At 37.8% G+C, this 20,295-nt stretch overlaps 1 protein-coding gene across 2 annotated transcripts; it reads right to left on the bottom strand.

Moving 5' to 3' along the window:
• Positions 1-93: 93 nt before the first annotated feature.
• On the bottom strand, positions 94-20,053 carry clstn3 (calsyntenin 3). 2 transcript variants are annotated; one of them, XM_079626053.1, is made up of 19 exons: positions 19,727-20,053; positions 18,827-18,893; positions 15,065-15,187; positions 14,055-14,265; positions 13,731-13,939; positions 11,980-12,129; positions 11,703-11,888; positions 11,068-11,355; positions 10,269-10,381; positions 9,945-10,104; positions 7,525-7,584; positions 7,194-7,342; positions 6,770-6,918; positions 5,457-5,683; positions 4,821-4,982; positions 2,907-3,052; positions 2,610-2,745; positions 2,146-2,330; positions 94-1,627 (listed from the first exon to the last, which is right to left on the bottom strand). In XM_079626053.1, exons 2-19 carry the CDS (start codon positions 18,891-18,893, stop codon positions 1,478-1,480), a joined length of 2,871 nt encoding a protein of 956 aa, XP_079482179.1. In that variant the 5' UTR covers positions 19,727-20,053; the 3' UTR covers positions 94-1,477. The 2 variants fall into 2 exon arrangements, with proteins under 2 accessions (XP_079482179.1, XP_079482180.1); XM_079626054.1 differs by lacking the exon at positions 18,827-18,893.
• Between the last annotated feature and the right edge of the window lie 242 nt (positions 20,054-20,295).

The raw sequence follows: 20,295 nt of genomic DNA, 5'->3' as shown, positions 1-20,295 counted from the left end.
TGTTTTGAGCCTTACATGTCAGTTTGTTGTTGTAAATTGACTGTGAAAACTATCCCCTTTCAAGAATTACATGAAAAAACCAGAGACCACCTTCTGACGTCATCCGTGTGTTTTTATTATGAATTTTTTGAACAGGTTATTTCTTCAGACGGTTATCAATAACAATCAATCCATATAATCCATGTCATTGTGTCTATAAGTATTGTTAATTGTCCCAATGGTAACCATTGAAATAATATAGCTTATTAATGCAAATTTATCCATTCTTAATATCACACTGCAAAAACAACAGGCCTTTATTTACTGACAGGTTTCCACTGTACACTAACACAGACAGAGAAATAGTCACGGGAAAAGAGAGGGAAGTGCGAGCTGGAATGAGGAAGGGTTGGCACAGTTGTACATTCAGAAACCCAAAAAAAGCAGTGGCAGTATCTAAAGAGTGTAAGGATAGAGAAAGGACGGGGGAGAAAAGAGAGAGAGGGAGGATGGTGATGGCAGAGTGGGAGTGTTTAGGCATTACAATAATGTGCCTTTCTGTTTCACTGTGAATCAGATATTAACAAGTTTTAAATTACAGAATTGTACACACAAATAAATAGACATTCATCAAGCCAATCATTACCGCTCTTATTACTAATACTATTATTGTCATTGTCACTGTATATTACCAGTAGAGATATTAGAAAAAAATTCCTAGCCTATCTGAAAGTGCAAAGACTGAAAATTAACGCAAATAATGAAACAACAAAAAAAATGATAATAATAGTAGTAGTCATTTGTATTTACACACATTTAAGTACAATCAAAACTGCCCAGGTTGAGCTAACATTCTGATACAGCAGAGGGCATTGCACTGTACTGTGTTTTTCGTGAGGTTGTGAGAAGAGGTGCACAAAAGATTTGTGTGTGCGTGCGTGTGTATTGTGATGCTTAAAAGAAAGCACTTGCATACCTAGCTGCAGTCTATCACTATTACGAAACACCTTTACTGACTAGTCCTCTATATCTGTACATGTGAATTTGTTCAAGGAATGTATCAAGAGACAGATTGTGCAGAGGAAATACAGCTTCTGAAGTCGTTTTGTACTTAGACATTATATTAGTAACAAAAGGCTGTCATTTGAAACATTCTGAGTCAATTAGTTTATACCAGTTGACAATTAGTGTTTTCCTTATGTTTAATACAGTGTTGTGAGCACATCAATTGGACAGGTTGTAGGGTGAATGAACATAATTGTGCCATTAATAAATATTGGGATCTGATTCGAGAGTGGTGACTAGGGAATGCTTTGTGCATTGTGGGAGCGTACATTCCAGAGAGAAGCATTGCATTCACAGAGGCTGAGATCCTATAATTGTGTCACTGGTGTTTTAGACACTTTTTTCATTATCTTTGATGGTGCGTCTGTGTGTGTATATTCCTGTATTTTAAATGAGTGGGAGGAGTTTTAGAATGTGGGCATGGCTAATTGGCTCAATAGCGCCTGGGGGCGGAGTCTCTTCCCTCTTTCTTGATGATGATTCGTTGGTCATCACTGGTATCATCGGGCGAATCCACTACTTCTTCCTCATCATCACACTCTCCTTCAATATCTGTTGCAATGCCCATGCGGTTCTCGTATGTCTAAGAGAGAGAATACAAAGAGAGACGTATAAGATACCACACATATCAGTAATAATGCTGATACACAGTACAAATGTTTATTTTTTATTTTTTATAAAATAACAGTTTAATTCAGCAAGGAGGCATTCAATTAAATATATATTTATAATGTTACAAAAGATTTATATTTCAAAGAAATTATGTTGTTTTTCATTTTCATTAAGGATTCCTGGATAAAGGGGAATCATAGTTTCCACAAAAATATTAAGCAGCACAGCTGATTCAACATTGATAACATAATAGTAAATATTTCTTGAGCAGCAAATCAGCATATTAGAATGATTTCTGAAGGATTATGTAACACCGAAGACTCCATCACAGGAATAAATGACATTTTCAAATAAAAAACAGTTATTTTAAATTATATTTAAAAAATAATTTTCAATCAAATAAATGCAGCCTTGGTGAGCATACAACATTTATTTTTCTCAAAAATATAACAAAAAACCTTTGAACAATATCTACTTTTGGATTCATACCTCCATTGGGTTCACAATGATGGTGAGGGCCGAATCATCCCATTGGTTACTGCCCTCTTTGCCTGCGCCTCTTGCTCCGTCACCACGACGGTGGATGGAACGGATGCGGAAGACGCCAAGAATCACCATGACAACCAAGAAACCCACGCACACCATGATGATGACAGTTGCAGCTCCTGGAACAACTTTACGCATGAGGAGAGAGAAACATTATGTTTATTCCTAATAGTTTATACTTTTTAAAAGGGTCTTTTGAGATTAATGATTTTATTATACTATTACAATATACTGTAAGTTTCAAAACTCTTGCAGAAAAAAAAAGACAATTTACTAACATTATAAATTGACCTTAAGAGCTTTAATAACCCTTTAATAACTTTACTAACCATTTAATCACTTTTAATCCTAGGAGGAAAATGAGATATTTCAGTAAATATTTGTGTTTACATATTTCAGACATGTACCTGAGTTGCGGTGTGGGTTGGGGAGTGTGTGTCCACTCAGTTCTCCAGTGTGATGGGATGGGTGGAGGAACTGCTGCTGAGACGCCAGCAGGTGAGACGGATGGTACAGACTGTCCAGAGAATGCAGGAAGTTCACCTGAGCAAGACAAAGACAGTGAGATTGTGTGTTAATTATGCATCAGCATTAAGAGTGTGAACTTTCGATGGTGTTCTTTGTCAAGAAGTGTGTGTACTAGGTTAGTGTGCTGTAGGTCAGGCTGAAGGATCCATATCAGTGTGTTCAGTGGTGTTTATTACCTCCAGCGTGAGCTCGTTGCTGGTGTACCGGCCGTTCATTTCTGAGCACGACAGACGGAATCTTCTTTCAAAACGAGCAGAGCCCTTTGCTAAGCGATAGCGAATGGAGCGCAACACATCCTCATACACAGAGATAGACTCCGCTCCTGAAAGAGAGAAAAGGAAGGATTAAAGAATGTTTCCTGTGAAATAAATAAGAATGAGTTAATTATGTGTTTCTGCTAAAATAATGTTTTGAAACAAAATTATCTTTGTTAAAACTACAAAAGTGAATTTCTCTCTCTCTTTTGTTGTTTGATTAACATTGGTGACAAGCATCTGTGGGTATATTAGGCTGCTGTCACTTTAAGACTAAAGCAAGGATCAAATATAATGATTCTCATCCGTTTTCATACTAATTGTTTACAACACATAACCGACTGTGTTTACGAGGAGACTCGTCAAAATTGGCATTTTGACTTCATGTTGCGTGCACGTGACCGTCCAAGCTCAAGAGAAAGAGAACTGAATTCGGCGTTCAAGTGCTGTCTGCGAGGCTTCATGTGCGAAAACAGCGCGCGAGTTCCAGTCTTTTTGCACTTGATGCTTAAACTGACAGGACTTAAAACGATATGCAAATGATAAACATTCACTCTATGATGGATACATTTTGCAATTAATCCGCGAATCAAACACTTTCATGCGTTCAAGTCACTTTCGTTGGAGAAAGATGGCGGAGTACTTTCTCTTAATTACTTACCCAAAAATACAGCAAGGTTCTTAAAATCTACTTCCAGAAAATGAAGAACAAGGAATGTGCATAGGGTGTGTTTTGCTTTTTTATGTTTTTAATTCATGAAGACACTGTAAACTTTATTGTTACATATTATATTGTTAAATTATAATGCTATTGTTGTATATAAAAAGGACGCTGAACACGAGGTTTATGAACACAATTCACTTTACTTTTTTGAACCAACGGAACTGACTCTTTCAGACCAAAACAGCTGCATCCTAAAACATGCAGCGAGACATTACCAAACGAGCACAGATTAATTCGTCCTGAACGGACATAACAGCTATCATATTCTGTGCTGGCAATTAGCTTACTGCACTGTAAATAGAAAAACCTGACAATATCACTGCTAAATACCTTTAAGTATTGTGGCATTCCACCATGTTTCTCACTGACACGCCCCCAACTCGTACAGATCAGGGCTTAAAGAAAATCCCAAGCTTCCCACTGGTATTTACAACATTGTGGTGGCATTCATGTGCGTTCAACTCATAAATACCCAGCAAGCAATTTTGCGTTTAAAAGACGTCTAACAGCCGTCGAAACACAGCCCTGACGTCTAGGCTAAAACAAGACCAATTTTGGGCTGTCAGTGAAAACCATAGCCCAAGAATAGAAGCACAGGCTACCCATAGAACATGTCAAAGAAATAAAACCAAACAACTTGTAATCACTGTCGACTTAGCTTACATGATGGAATATCAAACATCTCCCAAGTTATTTTGGCAAAAACGACATGTAACCAAATTCAAGATTAAGTGGGTTACTCATAGCCGGACTATATCAGGTCTATAGTTAATCTAGACGGTGGTGAAATTACCGCTTGCTGGATCTATTGCTTGCTGGATATGATCTTGACGACATGACTTGAACACACCTACAGTCCTAAAAGTACCCGGACACTGAAGTCACACTTAAACATGTATAAATGTATTTAATAACATATTAATGTTATTAAATACCAAGTGACATTTATTTTGAAGAAGCCCAAAAACTAGCACAATAGCACAAAACACTATTCATGCAAAACATTTCTTGTTTCAATTTCTAAAACAATTTATATAAATTGTTCAAAATAAAGACAAACTTTATTGCAAGTGAAGGCAATGTAAGCTGTTAAGTTAATGATGAAAAATTACCAGTGATGGCAATGTAGGCCGTTGTGTTAATGATGTCCAGCCCTCTCTCTCTTAACGCCTCCATGTCAACCAGAAGCTCCTCCCTTTCTGGGTTTAGCTCCTCCCCCAAGGGCTGGACTTCACATCCATCCAGAGTGTGAGCCACAGCATCTGACATCAGTGCTGATAAAGAGACAGAAAAAGACTGAATAGCTCTCTAGCCTTTGGCCATAACACCGAAGTGAGAGGAGAGCAAAGTTCTGTCTCCTGCATTGCACAAGCTTAAAGTTACAGATAACAGAATGAGTATAGTTTAACCTGTAAGCAGATAAGCAATTCCATTGCTAGTTTTGCTCACATTTTCTATAGACAGACAACGTTTGAATGCTAACTTGCAAATATCTGATATCTTGACTTCTTTAATAGAAAGTCCATCTATACTGGACCACCTCCAGACAAAACCAAAACGCTCTTAGACTGCAGATCTTTGTTCTTAGTTATTCATCAAGTTGAACCTTTTGGCTATTACAGGGTCTGATGTAGAGATAATTTTCCAGAAAAAAAATGAAAAGAATCCATTTTGATTTAAAAAAAGCCAATAGAGGTCATCCATCAAGCTGTGGGTTCACAGTTTTAGGTGAGATGTTCAAAGCTTACCCCCTCCTTCCATGCCCTGAGCAGCTGTGTTCACAGCATGAGACAAGGAGCAGACGATACGGAGCTCAGGAAACAAGGGAACCCCTTGAGGACCCTCAAATTCAGCGGCTGGTCGGGCCAGGTGGGGTCCCACCCCAGACAGAGAGATCTGCGGGGCGTCAGGCTGGAGCACGACCAGGTAACCCTCCAGCTGTCTGAGAGAGAGACAGCTCTCTTCGCTGAAACACCTGCAGAAGGACAAAGAGAAGTGTGATGATTTCAACTGAATATTTACATACTTGAGAATAAAGTATCAAATATTTTGTGTCATTTTGCTGGAATGCTTTATGATTATGATGTGTTAAAAGCGAACACATTTAATAATGCTTTAGGCTGATTTGTCTTCTATAATAATGTCATATTTTTATTTGGTCTTTTTTTAAGTAATACATTTTTGATCTACACCACCATTCATAAGTTTGAGTTGGGTTGGATTTTTTTATATTTTTGAAGGAAGACTCTCATGCTCACCAAGGTTGCATTTGTTTGATCGAAAATGCGGTACAAACAGCCATATTGTGAAATATTATTACAATTTAAAATAACTGTTTTCTATTTTAATATATGTTGAAAAGTAATTTATTTATAAGCTGAATTTTTAGCATCACTACTCCAGTCTTCAGTGTCAAATGATCCTTCAGAAATCATTCTAATATGATGATTTGCTGCTCAAGAAACATTTATTATTATTATCAATGTTGAAAACATTTGAATTTTATTTATTTTTTCAACAAATTAAAAGTCTTTACTGTAACAAATCTTACTGACCCCAAATTTTTAAATGGTAAAGTATATATGATTAATTGTTATTAATTTGATGAATTAATCAGTATGTTATATTATTAATTAATACCTGATTGTGTGGCAGTATTCACACTTCTGTATGTAGAAATGTGTGCCCATATGTTTATGTGAATATGTGCCAATTAATCTGTTCATTGTGAGCAGCTGGTTACATTTATTGTTGATGCTACAGCTGCTCACCGCGACCCCTTGACATGATATCTCAACATCTTTACAGATTTTCTTCACTCTGCACTTACCAATTTATTGTTTCATCTCCTTCTCTTTGATTCGCTTTCAGGAAAAGCCTTTTTTTTCTGTATTTTAATTTCAGCTTAGGCAGTTAAACACAAACTAACCTACTTGTCCACTGCAGTAAATTGACAAAATGACTAATAATATTGAGTTTAAATTCACTAGACTTTAGATATGTTAGTTCATTTGAAATGCTGAAGAAAGATCACTATTTCAGCGTGTGGGTTGTCATGTACCTCAGAGAGGTGGTGAGTTTGAGCGGACGGACACCAGGGGTGGCAAATCGTAGAGAGTTCCTGTATGTCACCTGCTGAACAGCACGGTTGAAACTTTCAATGTCGTCTCCCTCTAACACCAGTACAGACTGGCTAGGGTTCACATGCACCTGAGGAAAATAAACTAGGGTTAGTAAAATAAATTTAAAAAAATCTAGCTTTTTTAAATGTTACAGGAATTTTTCAGGTTAAATGCAACTTAAGCTCTATTGACAGATTACTACAGAAAACAATTTTGCATCTCAGTTAGACAAAAAACAAACCAGAACATTTATAATAGTGCATTTAAAAAGAAATGGGGAAATGGGCCTTTGGGAAGAAATCTGGGCTGTGTTATGGGTAAAAATGTAAAGTTATCAAACTTTAAGTTACAGTTTAAATGTACCTTCATGCCTGAGCCCAAAGTCTCAAGGTCTCCGAAATCAAGGCCCTCTCGACAGGCATACAGGCACTCCACTACACTGTGTGGCTCCACATTTCCTGGACGCACTGTTACTCCTGACAAAAGCCCTTTGTAACCACTGACAAACTTCCCTGTGGACCAAAATGAGAAGATATATAAATATGAATCGATACAGACTCTTTTAAGAACATTAAACACGTCCTGGCATTTAACTGAGTATCTCTATTGATCCCAGAAAGCTCATGAATAACACATACTTGCACACCCTCATCCACACAAAAACTTAGGCATGTTCTCCTGGTGTGCACCTCACCTGTGTCTTTACTCTCTGGCATGGTGTTGTTCACAATGTCTTTCGATTTCTCTTCTGGCTCTATAGGGAGGAATAAGGGAAAGGAAATGAATAAAAAGCTATAAAAAGTCAATAAAAAGGAATAGTTCATCTAAAAATGGAAAGAACGGTCATTCTTCACTCACATTTGTCTTTTGAAACCTACATTAACGTTCAAAAGCTCGCCAAAGCTGCATTTATTTGATCAAAAATAAAAAAATAAAGTAATCTTGTGAAATATTTTCATTTCTATTAACTAGCTATAACTATTCTATTAATCTATTAATTAACTATTTGCTATTTTAATGTATCAAAATTAATATTTAATGTTATAAACTGTAGATAAACATACATTTAAACCATATATCTAAAATATATCTAAATGTATATGATATGAAAATAAATTGCTCTACAGTTCAAAAGTGTTTTCTATTTTATTATATTATAAAATGTAATTTATTCCTGTGATGCAAAGGTGAATTCAGTTTAGTCTCCAGTCTTCAGCACTATACATGTTCTTTTCAATTAAAGTTCTAAGAGGTCCGGTCTCTATATTTCCTTCCCAGCAGAGGTCAGGGCAATACTTTTTGGAACACTTTTCCATCGGGGCAGCCGTAGTACTTTATAAAAGAAAAAATACTAAACACTCAGAATAGTGATGATAGTCATCAATAGTTATGAAAGATAAGAATCTTGGGATCGAGAGCAAAATAATGTTTTACCAATATTTAGCAAAAAAAAGTAAGTGTATATGAATATGAAAAGGTAAGATCAGCTGTTTTAACAGCCTACTATTTTTCGACACCTACGTACGTGTATGGCTCATAGAAGGCCTTGGGACTGTGGGTGCACAGTTTACCTCTTAAGAAAATTATGGAACATTTTTATATTTTGCTACTACTAAAAACTAACAACATATATAATTGAATAATCAAAACTCTCATCATGAGCACAAAACAAAGTAAACTAGTAATTTTAAAAATGTTTGTCTTTCCTCGCCTCTAAATCATTTTCCAAATTATAACATTGTTCATTGTGAAATGCTCTTAATATGCTGATTAATGTATGGGAAAAATCAGAATGTATAAAGAAGGGATTGTTCAACCAAAAATGACAATTCTGTCATAATTTACTCACCATCAAGTTGTTCCAAACCTGTATAAATTTCTTTCTTCCGCTGAACACAAAATAAGATATTTTGAAGAATGCTGTAACCAGAGAGTGTGTACTATATGTACTATACACCATTGACTTCCATAGTATTTTTTTTTCCTACTATGGAAGTCAAAGGGGTCCATCAACTGTTTGGTTACCCATATTCTTCAAAATACCTTCTTGTCAAAAACCTGGTTAAGTTAAACGATCTGAGTCATCTGTATGACAGATAAAAAATAATTGTATTAGCTGCATTCATGTTTTCTGCAGCGTTTTAGCAAAAATATATATTATGCTGCTCACCGTTTCTGATACTGTCGTTAAAATAACCGTGTATCTACAGCTCTCAATGTGGCGCTTAACATCTTTAGTGGGAGAGAGAAGCAACCCGCACAGAGCGGAAAGGCTCTAGATAAAAATATTAGAGGATGTACCGCCGAAAGATTTTTACTGTAAACGTGCATTAAAAACCCTGTGCGCTTGCAGTGTGAACCGTATGTTGTTTTGACGTGCTGCTCACAGTAATCTGCTGAAAAGGTAAAATTGTTCAATTATGTCCAGCGGTCCAGATGGAACCAAGCCGGGGTCCGGAACGGACCATTGTCCGCCATTTGAATACCGCTGTTCTAAAGCTTCTGAAGCCATACACATTTAGGCTTAAAAACACCACTTTTGTTAATTAGGATGCATGTTAGATACAAACTTTGGTGGAGGTGAAAATTATAATTTTTTAACGACTTCAATTTTGATTGGTTCAGAAAACGTCTATTTCTATATTGATTTTATTGGGGGGGTTTTGTTGTCTTTTACGGAGTCCCTGGTCACTATGAACTGGTTTTAAATGGCTAAAGCGGCATAATAAGTTCCACAATTTTTTTTTTTTATAATCACTGCTCATGGTTTAAAATGACATGACATAAATAGTGGCATAACTCAACTGTCATTATTAGGCTACTATTACTTAAAGCCTCAGTTCAGTGTCAAAACATTATCTTAAGAGGTGATGAACACAGACTAGGTGACCCAGTTAGCAGAACAGAGGGAGATTGAAAGCTTGAGCATCTTTCTACCACACACACTCTAAATGAGAGCCACAGTGTGTAAGAACGGTTCTGTTTAGCTAAATAATATATGAGTCTATTAATAGCTGAAACACACAACTCTCAGAAAAGAACAGCACTACAGATTTCTGCTCCGCCTACTGCACACCAATTGAAGATTTATCACATGACTAATTGTAAAATTACCCCAGCATGCTCCGATGACCAGCCGTTGGTGTGGTGCGGGGTTGGGGATCGCTCCGTTGTCATGGATGAGTGCAGGGTCAAAGGTCACACCATCCACATATAGTGTGACAGAGGGGAACTGCACACTAAGGGACAGGTGATGCCACTCACTGTCACACACCTATCAGAGACAGAAGTCAAAGTTCAGCTAAGCTCTGAAAACAAGGTGTCAACATCCAGATGTGTGTTTATATGATGCAAAACAAGACATCTCTATTAGTTCCTGTGACAGACTGTGTGTGACAGAATTCAAGTAACTGAGATGTGCTGTCACGGTTAGTTTACCTGTTCCAGTTTCCAAAGGAATTTGACGGGTCTTGCAGCGGACACATCAGGCCAATAGAAGAGAGAGAGACGACAGCCATGTACCGATAAAGAGTAATGAGAGTATGTGTCGTCTGGAAATGAGATCATAACACTGTTTAGTAAAGAAGCTCAAATATGACCAGGGACCTCAAAGTTACTGGTACTTCATGGTCATACAAGTTTCATGGTCAAAAATGATATTGGTATTAATGTAAACACATCTGATATGTGTTTAAATACTTCAAGACTGCATTCCATTGTTTTATTTATTTTTATATGTACCCTACCGTTCAAACATTTGGGGTCTGTAAGATTAAAATATATTAATACTTCAATACTAATTCAGCAAGGATGCACTATATTTATTAAAAGTGGCAGTAAAGACATTTATAATGTTACAAAAGATTTGTATTTAAAATAAAATTTCTGTTCTTTTGAAAAAAAAATTATTCCACAGAAATATTGAGCAGCCCAACTGTTTTCCACTTTTCAACATCACCAAATCATCATATCAGAATGATTTCTGAAGGATCATGTGACACTGAAGACTGGAGCTGAAAATATTTTAAAATAGAACAGTTCTATTAAATTGTAACAATATTTCACAGTTTTACTGCATTTTTAATTAAAAAAATGAAACCCTAACCCTAACGAAATTAAAACTTTTTAAATAAAAGAGTGTGAATAACCCTCTTTTTTTTCTGTGGTATTGAATTTTACTGGCACTAGTATCGACTACTGAAATGTTGGCATGATGACAAAGCTAGCACAGACTGACCATTCTTTACAGTGCTGCAGACAATAGTCTCCTCCTCTTTACGGGTTCCCCTCGCCTGATTGGCCGGTGGTTGAGTGCTGGCTCCTCCTCTTCGCATCCAGAGCTGCAGGGTGAAGTGGTCGCCGGATACTGCTGAAGCAACTGAATCAGGTACTACAGCAACATGGGTGGAGCCATTGAAGGAGAACACCAGGGATGAATCAGAGGATGGTAGAGTCGGTAGCGCGGCGGTCCAATTGGTTGCAGGGGATGGAGGTGGAAGGAGGTCGACTTCACCCCTCACAGCACCTGAAAATGTTAAAAGCCAACACATTATTGATTTGAAAACAAGGCTGGTGTCAGCAAGAACTGTGGAATTATGGAGTAAACCCTAATTTGAAGGGATTTGCATCCTGCTGCTAATCTGAGGAGAACGGAATGATTTGGGACATTTTCCCATCTGCTCTAAATGAGATGAACAGTTGGGCGACAGAGAGCACAACAGATAAACTCCAAAGTCCTCAATTTTCTGTCCGCTAATCATGTATAATCCTAATGAACAAGGGTCTGCCATCATCAAATTCAAACTGTAGACAATTTATCAGAAAAATTAAAAATATTCCCATATCAGAAATTGATACCATTTACACACGTACCACAGAGTCTGCGCACAGATCGATCGGAGTAGCTGTCCCTGTCACAGCCCTTCCCAATATGACCCGTCTGAAGCTCAACAGTAGCCTGGATGTTCCAAACCGTCTCCTCGCAGGTCTCCAAGTGCAGGTTCGGAAAGAGAGGGATACTGCCGGATCCAGGAGTATACTCGATGCGCTTTGTCCATCCTGTGATTCAAACACACACATAAAATCGATTTTCAATTATGTTGAATACATAGCCACATTTTTATAATTAAATAAATTCAAAAATAATTACCGATCCAGCCTGGCTTGCAGGAAGGTTTGACTGTGACTATGACTTGAGCATCGGCCTGAGCTCGATTCTTCCCACAATCAAATGCTGTCACCCAGAAACTGTGGACACGCTGGCGTTTGGAGTCCAGTGGCTCAGTGTTCTTTATGTTCCCTTGATTTTTAAGAGATAGAGAGATGTTTATTTATATGGCTAGATAGGCACATGGAATGTTACAATGTTTGAAAGCCAGAGGCTTTGGTGACTGATTGGAAATTATAAAACAGATTGACTACCGCGAGGGACACTGAGCATATGATAAAGAAAGCAAAAGATTCAAAAGCAGCTGAAAATGAGAGTGCAAAAACAAACAAAGTAATGAAAGATGACAGCGACAGGTGAAGGCCAACAGTGAACTGAAGGAGAGAGAGAGAGAGAGAGAGAGAGAGAGAGAGAGAGAGAGAGAGAGAGAGAGAGAGAGAGAGAGAGAGAGAGAACAATATTGAAGTGGCACAATAAATAAAAGGATATTCACAGTGGTGTCTGGTACAGCCTGAGTCAGACTGACCCAAATTACGAAACCAAACCACACACACAACAGCAGAAAAATCTGCAAAGTCATGGCTTAAAGGAGGCCTTCTCTTCCTTGTGCGCCTTCCTCTTTGTATCTTTCTCCCTTGTTTCGCTTTCTTTCCATTGGCCAGTTCCTTCTTCATCAGCATTTGTCATGTTACAAAATGTCGGCTATTGATCGCCTCCCCCTCAGTCTGTCAATGGGTGCTCTGATCTGCATTGAATGATCAGGAAGGGTCACTATCCCTCAGTCTCACTGCAGAAACTGGGATGTTCAGAGAACTTGGATGTTACCCTAAAAACCAGCTTAACACTGAGATGCCACCTCATTTTTGAGATAAACAATTATTTGGAACAATTTTATAAAATTATGATCTTCACGGGAAGGATTATAATATTATATATTACAATAATAGTATGGGGGTGAATGTAAAAGCAGTTTTAGGCAATTTTATCACCATTATCAAAATTAAATAATTTTAATCAAATGTGTCTTAAATAAATAAAAAGCACATCTCAAAGTAATAATATTGTCACTTTAATAATATTACACTATTAACAATGCTCACTAATTTTCACATTAATATGGGGACCTACATTATATTTATCCTGAATCAAGGTAAAGTTCACCCCAAAATAAAAATTCTGTCATTATTTAGTCATTCTGCAGAACACAAAAGAAGATATTTTATATAACTAAACAGAACACTGACTTCTATTATATGGACAAAAAATACTGATATATATATTTTTTTTAAAACAAAATCTATCTTCTTTTGTATTTTATGTCCACAGAAGAAATAACATCATACAGGTTCAAAAGGAAAATTATACAGATTTTTCATAACTTTAAATCCTTTTTATTAAAATATGTTGATAGCTAGTAAAAAACAGCCTTCACCTACATACTTCAGAGAAAAATGTCCATCATGCGTTTCAAAGATTTAATTGTTCAATTCAGTCCAACAGTTTTTTTTATTCATAACTAGAGTTAAATTGCTTCCAACCTCACAGCCTTGATCAAATCTTGTATGGAAGCTACTGGCAACAGTGTAAACCTTTTATTCATGTTAAATTTTAATCATCAACCTGGAGATTAAATAGATATTAGTTTGAAATTAAAGACATCAAAACTTAAAACACCAGACTAAAATATAGAACAATATTGTATTAAAAAAAACGTTTGCAGTTGTAGTTCTCACCATCGTTATCAATGGTGAAAGGGACGTTGGGTGTGATGATGTCATAGAAGCAGATCTGGCTGTACTGTGGGGAGCAGTCGGCATCCACGGCTTCCACCCGCACAATACGATCAAACAGACGACCCTCAGGCACGGACGCCTCATACCGGCGCTCCACAAAGACAGGAGAGAACTCGTTCACATCATTTACACGAACGTGCACGGTGGCCCTTGGAGGAAAAAAAGGGTTAAGAGTGCAATTTAGAATCCAAAATGGATGACCACAGTTTTTTTTTTTCATGAACTTGCAAAATCCAGGAATAGAAATGGAAAAAGATCTCTTACTTGTGGGATTTCTTGCTGTTGGTGCCGTCAGGACCTTCACCGCAGTCATACGCCTGAATGGTGAAGCTGTGCTCCTTCTGGCTTTCACAGTCCAGAGGCTCTTTGGACCGAACCAGACCTTCTCCAGTGGAGCGGTCCAACACCACGGCCTCAAACTGTGCCGAACCAGAACCACCTGGTCCGTTATGAACCCTAAACCCACAGATCTCCCCTAAAAAAGAAAAAGAAAAAGAAGTGCACTGATTACATTACATTTGAATAAAATATATTTTAACACTTTTCCCCAAATCCTAATTTAAAGTGCCATTAATACTCAAGTGAAAAAAACATTAATGTGTGAAATGATGTGAAAAGGGCTGATGAGTGCTCTTCTGGAAGTAAACACTTGTCTGTGTTCAGGAAGTGCTGTCACAAATGACACGCCACTGTGAATGTTAGCTCAGCCTGCGGGGGGGGAGGTCTGTCAGCCTTAATCCCTGTGTAATTCATGTAATTTGTGTAAACATAACATGTAATTACTTACCGCAGTACTGAACTAGCAAGAAGCTTCAAAGGTGCTCCCTCCCCTTCAAAATAACCCTTACACCAAACCCCTAACTAGACCCTGTCAATTGGAAGTACACTAGTAATATGATTATGCACAACTATTGCTTCCGTTTCACACTTAAGGCGTAACAGATTATAACTACCGACTGAAGGTGCGAATTCATCAATGTTCTGTGAATGTTCAGGAGTGAAATCCAGGCATTTTAATAGGAATCTATGCGGTCAAGAATTTAATTTGAGGGCGATAGATTTCCCCAAGCTGATTTTGCAATGGTTTCAAGTTGGTCACATGGATTCGCTGCGTTGACCAACAGAAAACTGCTTGGTTTGAAAGTGACTTCTGCGTGAGCTGTGCTATTGACAATAGACAATGGATCTTTTTTTCCCACTAAACCTTGCAAATGTAATTAATCATCACAGAATGACTATAACAAGTAAGCGTGCGACATTATCAGCATCTTTACCTGCATAATGCAGCGGTGCGTCTTTATCCAGGGCGAACAGAGGAGGGTTGAGGAGGACAGTGTTGTCGTTTTCCATGACGATCCCTTGGTACTCCGTCTCGATCCATGGCTTGTGTTTATTGGCTGAGAAAAAAACAATCACAAAAGCAAGGGACAGGTGTGAGAGACACAGGAACAAACTGTGATTCTGAACAAACGGCTATTTTTTTTTCTGACAAGACTATTTATAACACGCCGTTATGAAGGTGAGTGAGCAGAGGTTCAAAGACGAGCACAAGCAGACCAAGTCGAAGGAATGTGCAACAAATAAAAAAGTCGTGCTGAAATACATAAGTGGCAGATGGTGCAATGGTTCGGCCAGCTGTACGTATGCATAACACTTGCACATTAAGTTATTAACAAATCCATATGGGGATCAACCAAAATTGTGTGATGGACACACACAAAACACACACAAACACACACGGAACGATATGCATCGCTGCTTTGCAGAGTAATTAGATGTAGAGATGTTTGGCCTGATCGCACACCGTGAGGTATATTGCGCTATCACTCAAATACAGACAGAAAGCTCTCTGTGAACGTTCAGAGAAAGACTGAACCATGCAAACCTACATCAAACTCCCTGAAAATGAGAAATATTCAACAATAAGGGTGACCCGCTGGCCTGGGGTCTTTCTAGTCGGTGCTGCATTGCTACTGAAAATCTTACATTCATTATCTTGAATTTCCCATTTTATGCCTTGACTTAAACATTTGGTTTTCTGTGATGTATTTTGCATGATTGTCGCAAATTCCACAGATTTGTGAATGAGATAATGTTAAGTATCTCAGTATTAAACATAAGTATGTGTTGAAAACTGCAAACCAATCATATTCTTGCATGTGTAAGACTGGAAAAACTGGTTGAGGAGCGACCACTCCTCGAGGACAAAGGACCTTGCTGGAAATTACCATTTGAGCTCAACATTTGAGACAAAAGTCTCACCTAATCTACATTTCTTCCCCCCATCTTCCTATCACCAAAACTCATACAAGAATATATATGGTTTAATGTGAATGATTATCATCGAGTATAATACATGTTTAGTATCATTTGAAATGTCTCAGGGTGACTGGTACAAATGTCTCATTCCCAAAGAGTAAAACAAAAGGTAATGAGGTTTTTAAGAGTTTAGAGATAACTGACACACAAATGAAGGTAGGCAAATTCCTATTCTCAGAAGGTGTAACCTCTGAATGCAAATCCATTGTTAGCACGTTTCCGTGTGAAAGAGGTTCTGTCTATATAATGAAATGCAGCAAAGAGTTCGGGCCTTTTTGTAACTCAAGTTGGCCCATGATGCTAAGAGTGACCAAAACTCTTAGCATCATGTATTTAATGTTAGGTTTGCATCTTTTCTCTTTATTCTAGAGCATTCAGTGTTATTGTATGGATTATCTTTGAACTGATTATGAAATTGGCATGATACATTTGCCTGACATAATAAATTCTAAACATTTGATTTTATTCTAACGGACTCTAACATTGTTTTCATAAAAGAGTTAAAAGGAATAGTCAAACATTCGCTTACATTTAATGATGCACAGATATCATTAAAACCTTTTCATTTATGGAGTCAGATGAAATAACGAGAAAATTAGAAAATGTATTTCATTTACCGGTAATGAAAAATACTTTGCCACGAGAAAAGACCTTCCCCGCTGGTCGGATGCCGGACTTTGGGCCGATCGAGAGCGGTTTACACATGTGTATGCCATTGTTTTTCAATGTGTTATATTTATGGTGTGTTGTTGTTACATTATGGGTGTATCATTTCAAGCTTATTGCATTTTTCTTGTTATAGATTCAATTCAAATTTCGGGGTCAGTAAGTAAAACAAAACAAAACAATGAATACTTTGATTTTCATTAAACTAATAAAAATGTACATAGATTTTTTTTTACATTGTAACAAATTGTAACAATTTCCATTTCAAATAAATGCTGTTCTATTAAACTTCATATTGAGCAGCATAATTTACATCAAATTTACTTTGATTTATGTCAAAGAATTCTCAAAATCATAGTATCCACAATTTGTTTCTCTAAGGGATCATGTGACAGTGAAAACTGGATATTTGCTGTCACATGATTCAATTCCATTTTACAATATTTCACAGTATTACTGTTTATACTAAAATTTTTATGGTTCATAAATGCAGCCTTAGTGAGTAACTGAGCATAAGAGACTTCAACAAAACCATTGAAAAATCTTACTGATCCCTACATTTGAATGGTAGTGTATATTTATATATTAAACATATCAGTATAAATGTAAACAAATATCAATTTAATGAACTGTTCTTAAAAACTAAAACATATAAATGATTAAATAAATAAATATTTCATGAGTTCGCACTAACATATAATCAGATATAGTCAAAGTCCCTTTAATAATTCTGTAGTCTTTGATATAGCGTATAGAATGTGCATATTTGGCGTGCAGTCCAAACCCAGAGTACCCCCCCCCCCTCCCCCTCCCATCCCCGGCTGGGATAGGAATAATCGAGAGAAGGAGTTGGGGTGAGGGATGCTGGAAAACTTCTCTGATGCTGATTGGGTAGATTATCTGAACGTGCTCCTGTCGAACTTTGTAAACAAAACATAATTTCTAGCAAATACGTATGGCTAAAAAATAAAAATGTAGGCCTATCATTATTTTGCGATTGGTTGTGCCAGTAAAAATGTTGGCAAGGCAAGTAAAAATCATCACTACTAATCCTTATTATTGAGCCCTGCTTGATTAAAATGACTGGTCATATGATATTATCCTATTCTAGACAGTGTGACCACTAACTCAATGCACCAGTCTTACATGTAAGGATTTTTCATGTGTGGCTGCATGCTGACCACCTCGCTCTCATATTTCAAGTCAGTCTGTGTTTTTTTGCCATTTATCTCTCTACCTATCCCTCTCTCTCCCACCCACCCACGCCTGCCTTCCTCCCTCTCATCCCTCTCTCAGCCATATAACATTAATCTGAGCATCAGACCACTGGATTACTCCTCGGATTACAGACTGAGAGATGCTTTGCATCTCCCTCCATTTATCACACGTGCCGCTTTCACACACTGACTGACCAGAGCGTTTTTTTGAGCGACTCTGACAACAGCTGTGACGGAGGATAGAAAGAGCTACGCATGTCTGTGATCACACACACGGGAGAAGCATTAGCCGTAAATTAAGAAATACAGCATCTCTGGTTTCCCACATCTCTAAAAATAGCTGAGACAAGAATAGATAAGCTTTCACCCTTTTCTTCAAGGACAAGAGTCGACCTCTCACTCCCTCTCTCTCTTTCTCACAGAGATCCTACAATATACATCTAAGCATCCTCTCTGTCCTCCTCCAAATTTCGCTCTCCCACCAGTTAGTCTACATATCTGTGTCATTAGCGTTCATCTCTTCACTCCTCTATCTTCCAGTGTGTCATTCCATGTCTCTTCACTTTTTTCAATGTTGTCTCTTCCCATGTCACCTTGAGATGCGGCCTACCTTTTGTGATCTCTACAAAATCTACTGTTGTCATTCATACAGGCGGCATATATTGAATAACTGACATGTTTTCATACTTTACAGCAGCACAATGAATCAAGTGACTGGTTTCAATCAACTGTATGTGCCGAAAAGCTGCCAACGAAAATGTTAATACACTCATTCGCACTTCATCATCAACACAATGCTCAATATCAACATTCAAAAGGATGGAGGAGACTGACCTTTGTTGCCATGGGCAACCGAAGTCAAGCAAAAGAGGAGAAAGGAGAGAAAACTCATTCTGGCCATCTGAGGGAGGAAGGAGGGGAAGGACAGAGGGAAATAACATGCATTAACCTGATATTTAAACAGTTTAAGATAGAGGACAGAGGAGAAACAGATAAGCGCAAGGACAGAGACAGAGAGACAGACAGACATATTCCTTGCTTGCATTTCTTTAAATGTAAACATATAAATTAATACTAGCTCTGAGGTACATGTGAATATGATATGTAACACCCTTGACATCATCTTTATGGCCTAGTTTGGCCGAGTAGGTCTGGCTTACATGAGATACAGTGTGTCAATATATATAGGCCTAGTTCATATTTACTAGTGACAATCAACAATCAATAAAACCTTCATATTAAGCGATTTGAGTGCGCGTGAAAGTGAGAAGTCTGCGCATCCTCGTTTACACGCGCATGCAGGTGTAGGCTATCCTCGCGACTGTGCGCGCGGACTCACATAGGCAGCTTTTTAACATAATATCAATTGTGATTCATTACACATGTCTTCGAATAACATCTGTTTTGAAAAGATGTATATATGGCATTTGCAGACATCAATATTATTTTTTAAATAAATGAAGATTAAAAGATGCCAACTGGAATGACGGGAAGATGTGACATAACCCGCTGGTGTTTCAAACGCGTTATTAAAATGTTACAGCTCACTCATATTTGTAACACATATGCGACAAACATGAATCGATTTTTCAAGCCTGTAAATAAATTCAAGCGACCTGAAATCACCATATCATTACATATGTACAAGCAGAGAGCAGTTTTGATGGTATTAACCCCTGTCATAAGCGCACGAATCGAATTAGAAATATTATTTTAGGATGAAATGCACGTTACCGTGAGGTGTGAGATGGTACCCTGCTCAGTCTCCTCTAAGCATCCGTCACACACTCACACACCTATGACAGCCTGATGCCCGCCGACACACGAGCACAGCGAACGCAACGGGTGGAGCGATGGGGCCTCCGGTGCCTCACGAAATTGTTTGAACTGTGAAAAAGAGCGAACCTGGAAGAATATGAAGATTATATACTAAGAAATCAATGCCCCCGTTTTCGGTGGACGCCGTGATATATCTCCTCCCTCTCGCAGTTTCTTAACCCGCCCACACTGCGTCTCTCTCGCTCTCAGGACTCACCCCCGGTAAACGAATTTACAAATCCTACTGCGACGAAGGCTTGGTTCTTAATATTCATAGTCCAACCCTCCGCCATTGGAAGGTAAAAACGTAGCTAATTAATATTCATTAGCCACACGTGTTCATTGGAGGATGTTATAGCGGAGTAGTTAATATGCAACAACCAAGCCCTTTCTATAGGAAGTTACCAAGCGACATTAACATAAACTATTTAATATTAAGCTATAGCATTGTCAATAGTAGGAAACATTTTTTCCCCATCCCGATT

The sequence above is a fragment of the Phoxinus phoxinus genome (assembly GCF_949152265.1).
Source record: "Phoxinus phoxinus genome assembly, chromosome: 10".
Classification (NCBI taxonomy): domain Eukaryota; kingdom Metazoa; phylum Chordata; class Actinopteri; order Cypriniformes; family Leuciscidae; genus Phoxinus; species Phoxinus phoxinus.
The sequence above is the reverse complement of the archived record's forward strand: the minus strand, read 5'-3'. Positions and strand labels throughout refer to the sequence as shown.

Excerpts from the sequence above, each read along its gene's own strand:
- clstn3 (XM_079626053.1), bottom strand. The coding sequence starts at position 18,893 with ATGGCCAGAATGAGTTTTCTCTCCTTTCTCCTCTTTTGCTTGACTTCG. Across the intron at positions 14,266-15,064 it reads CGCACCGCTGCATTATGCAG|GGGAGATCTGTGGGTTTAGG; the intron begins GTAAAGATGCTG and ends TTTCTTTTTTAG. Across the intron at positions 11,889-11,979 it reads CTGCAAGCCAGGCTGGATCG|GATGGACAAAGCGCATCGAG; the intron begins GTAATTATTTTT and ends TTTGAATCACAG.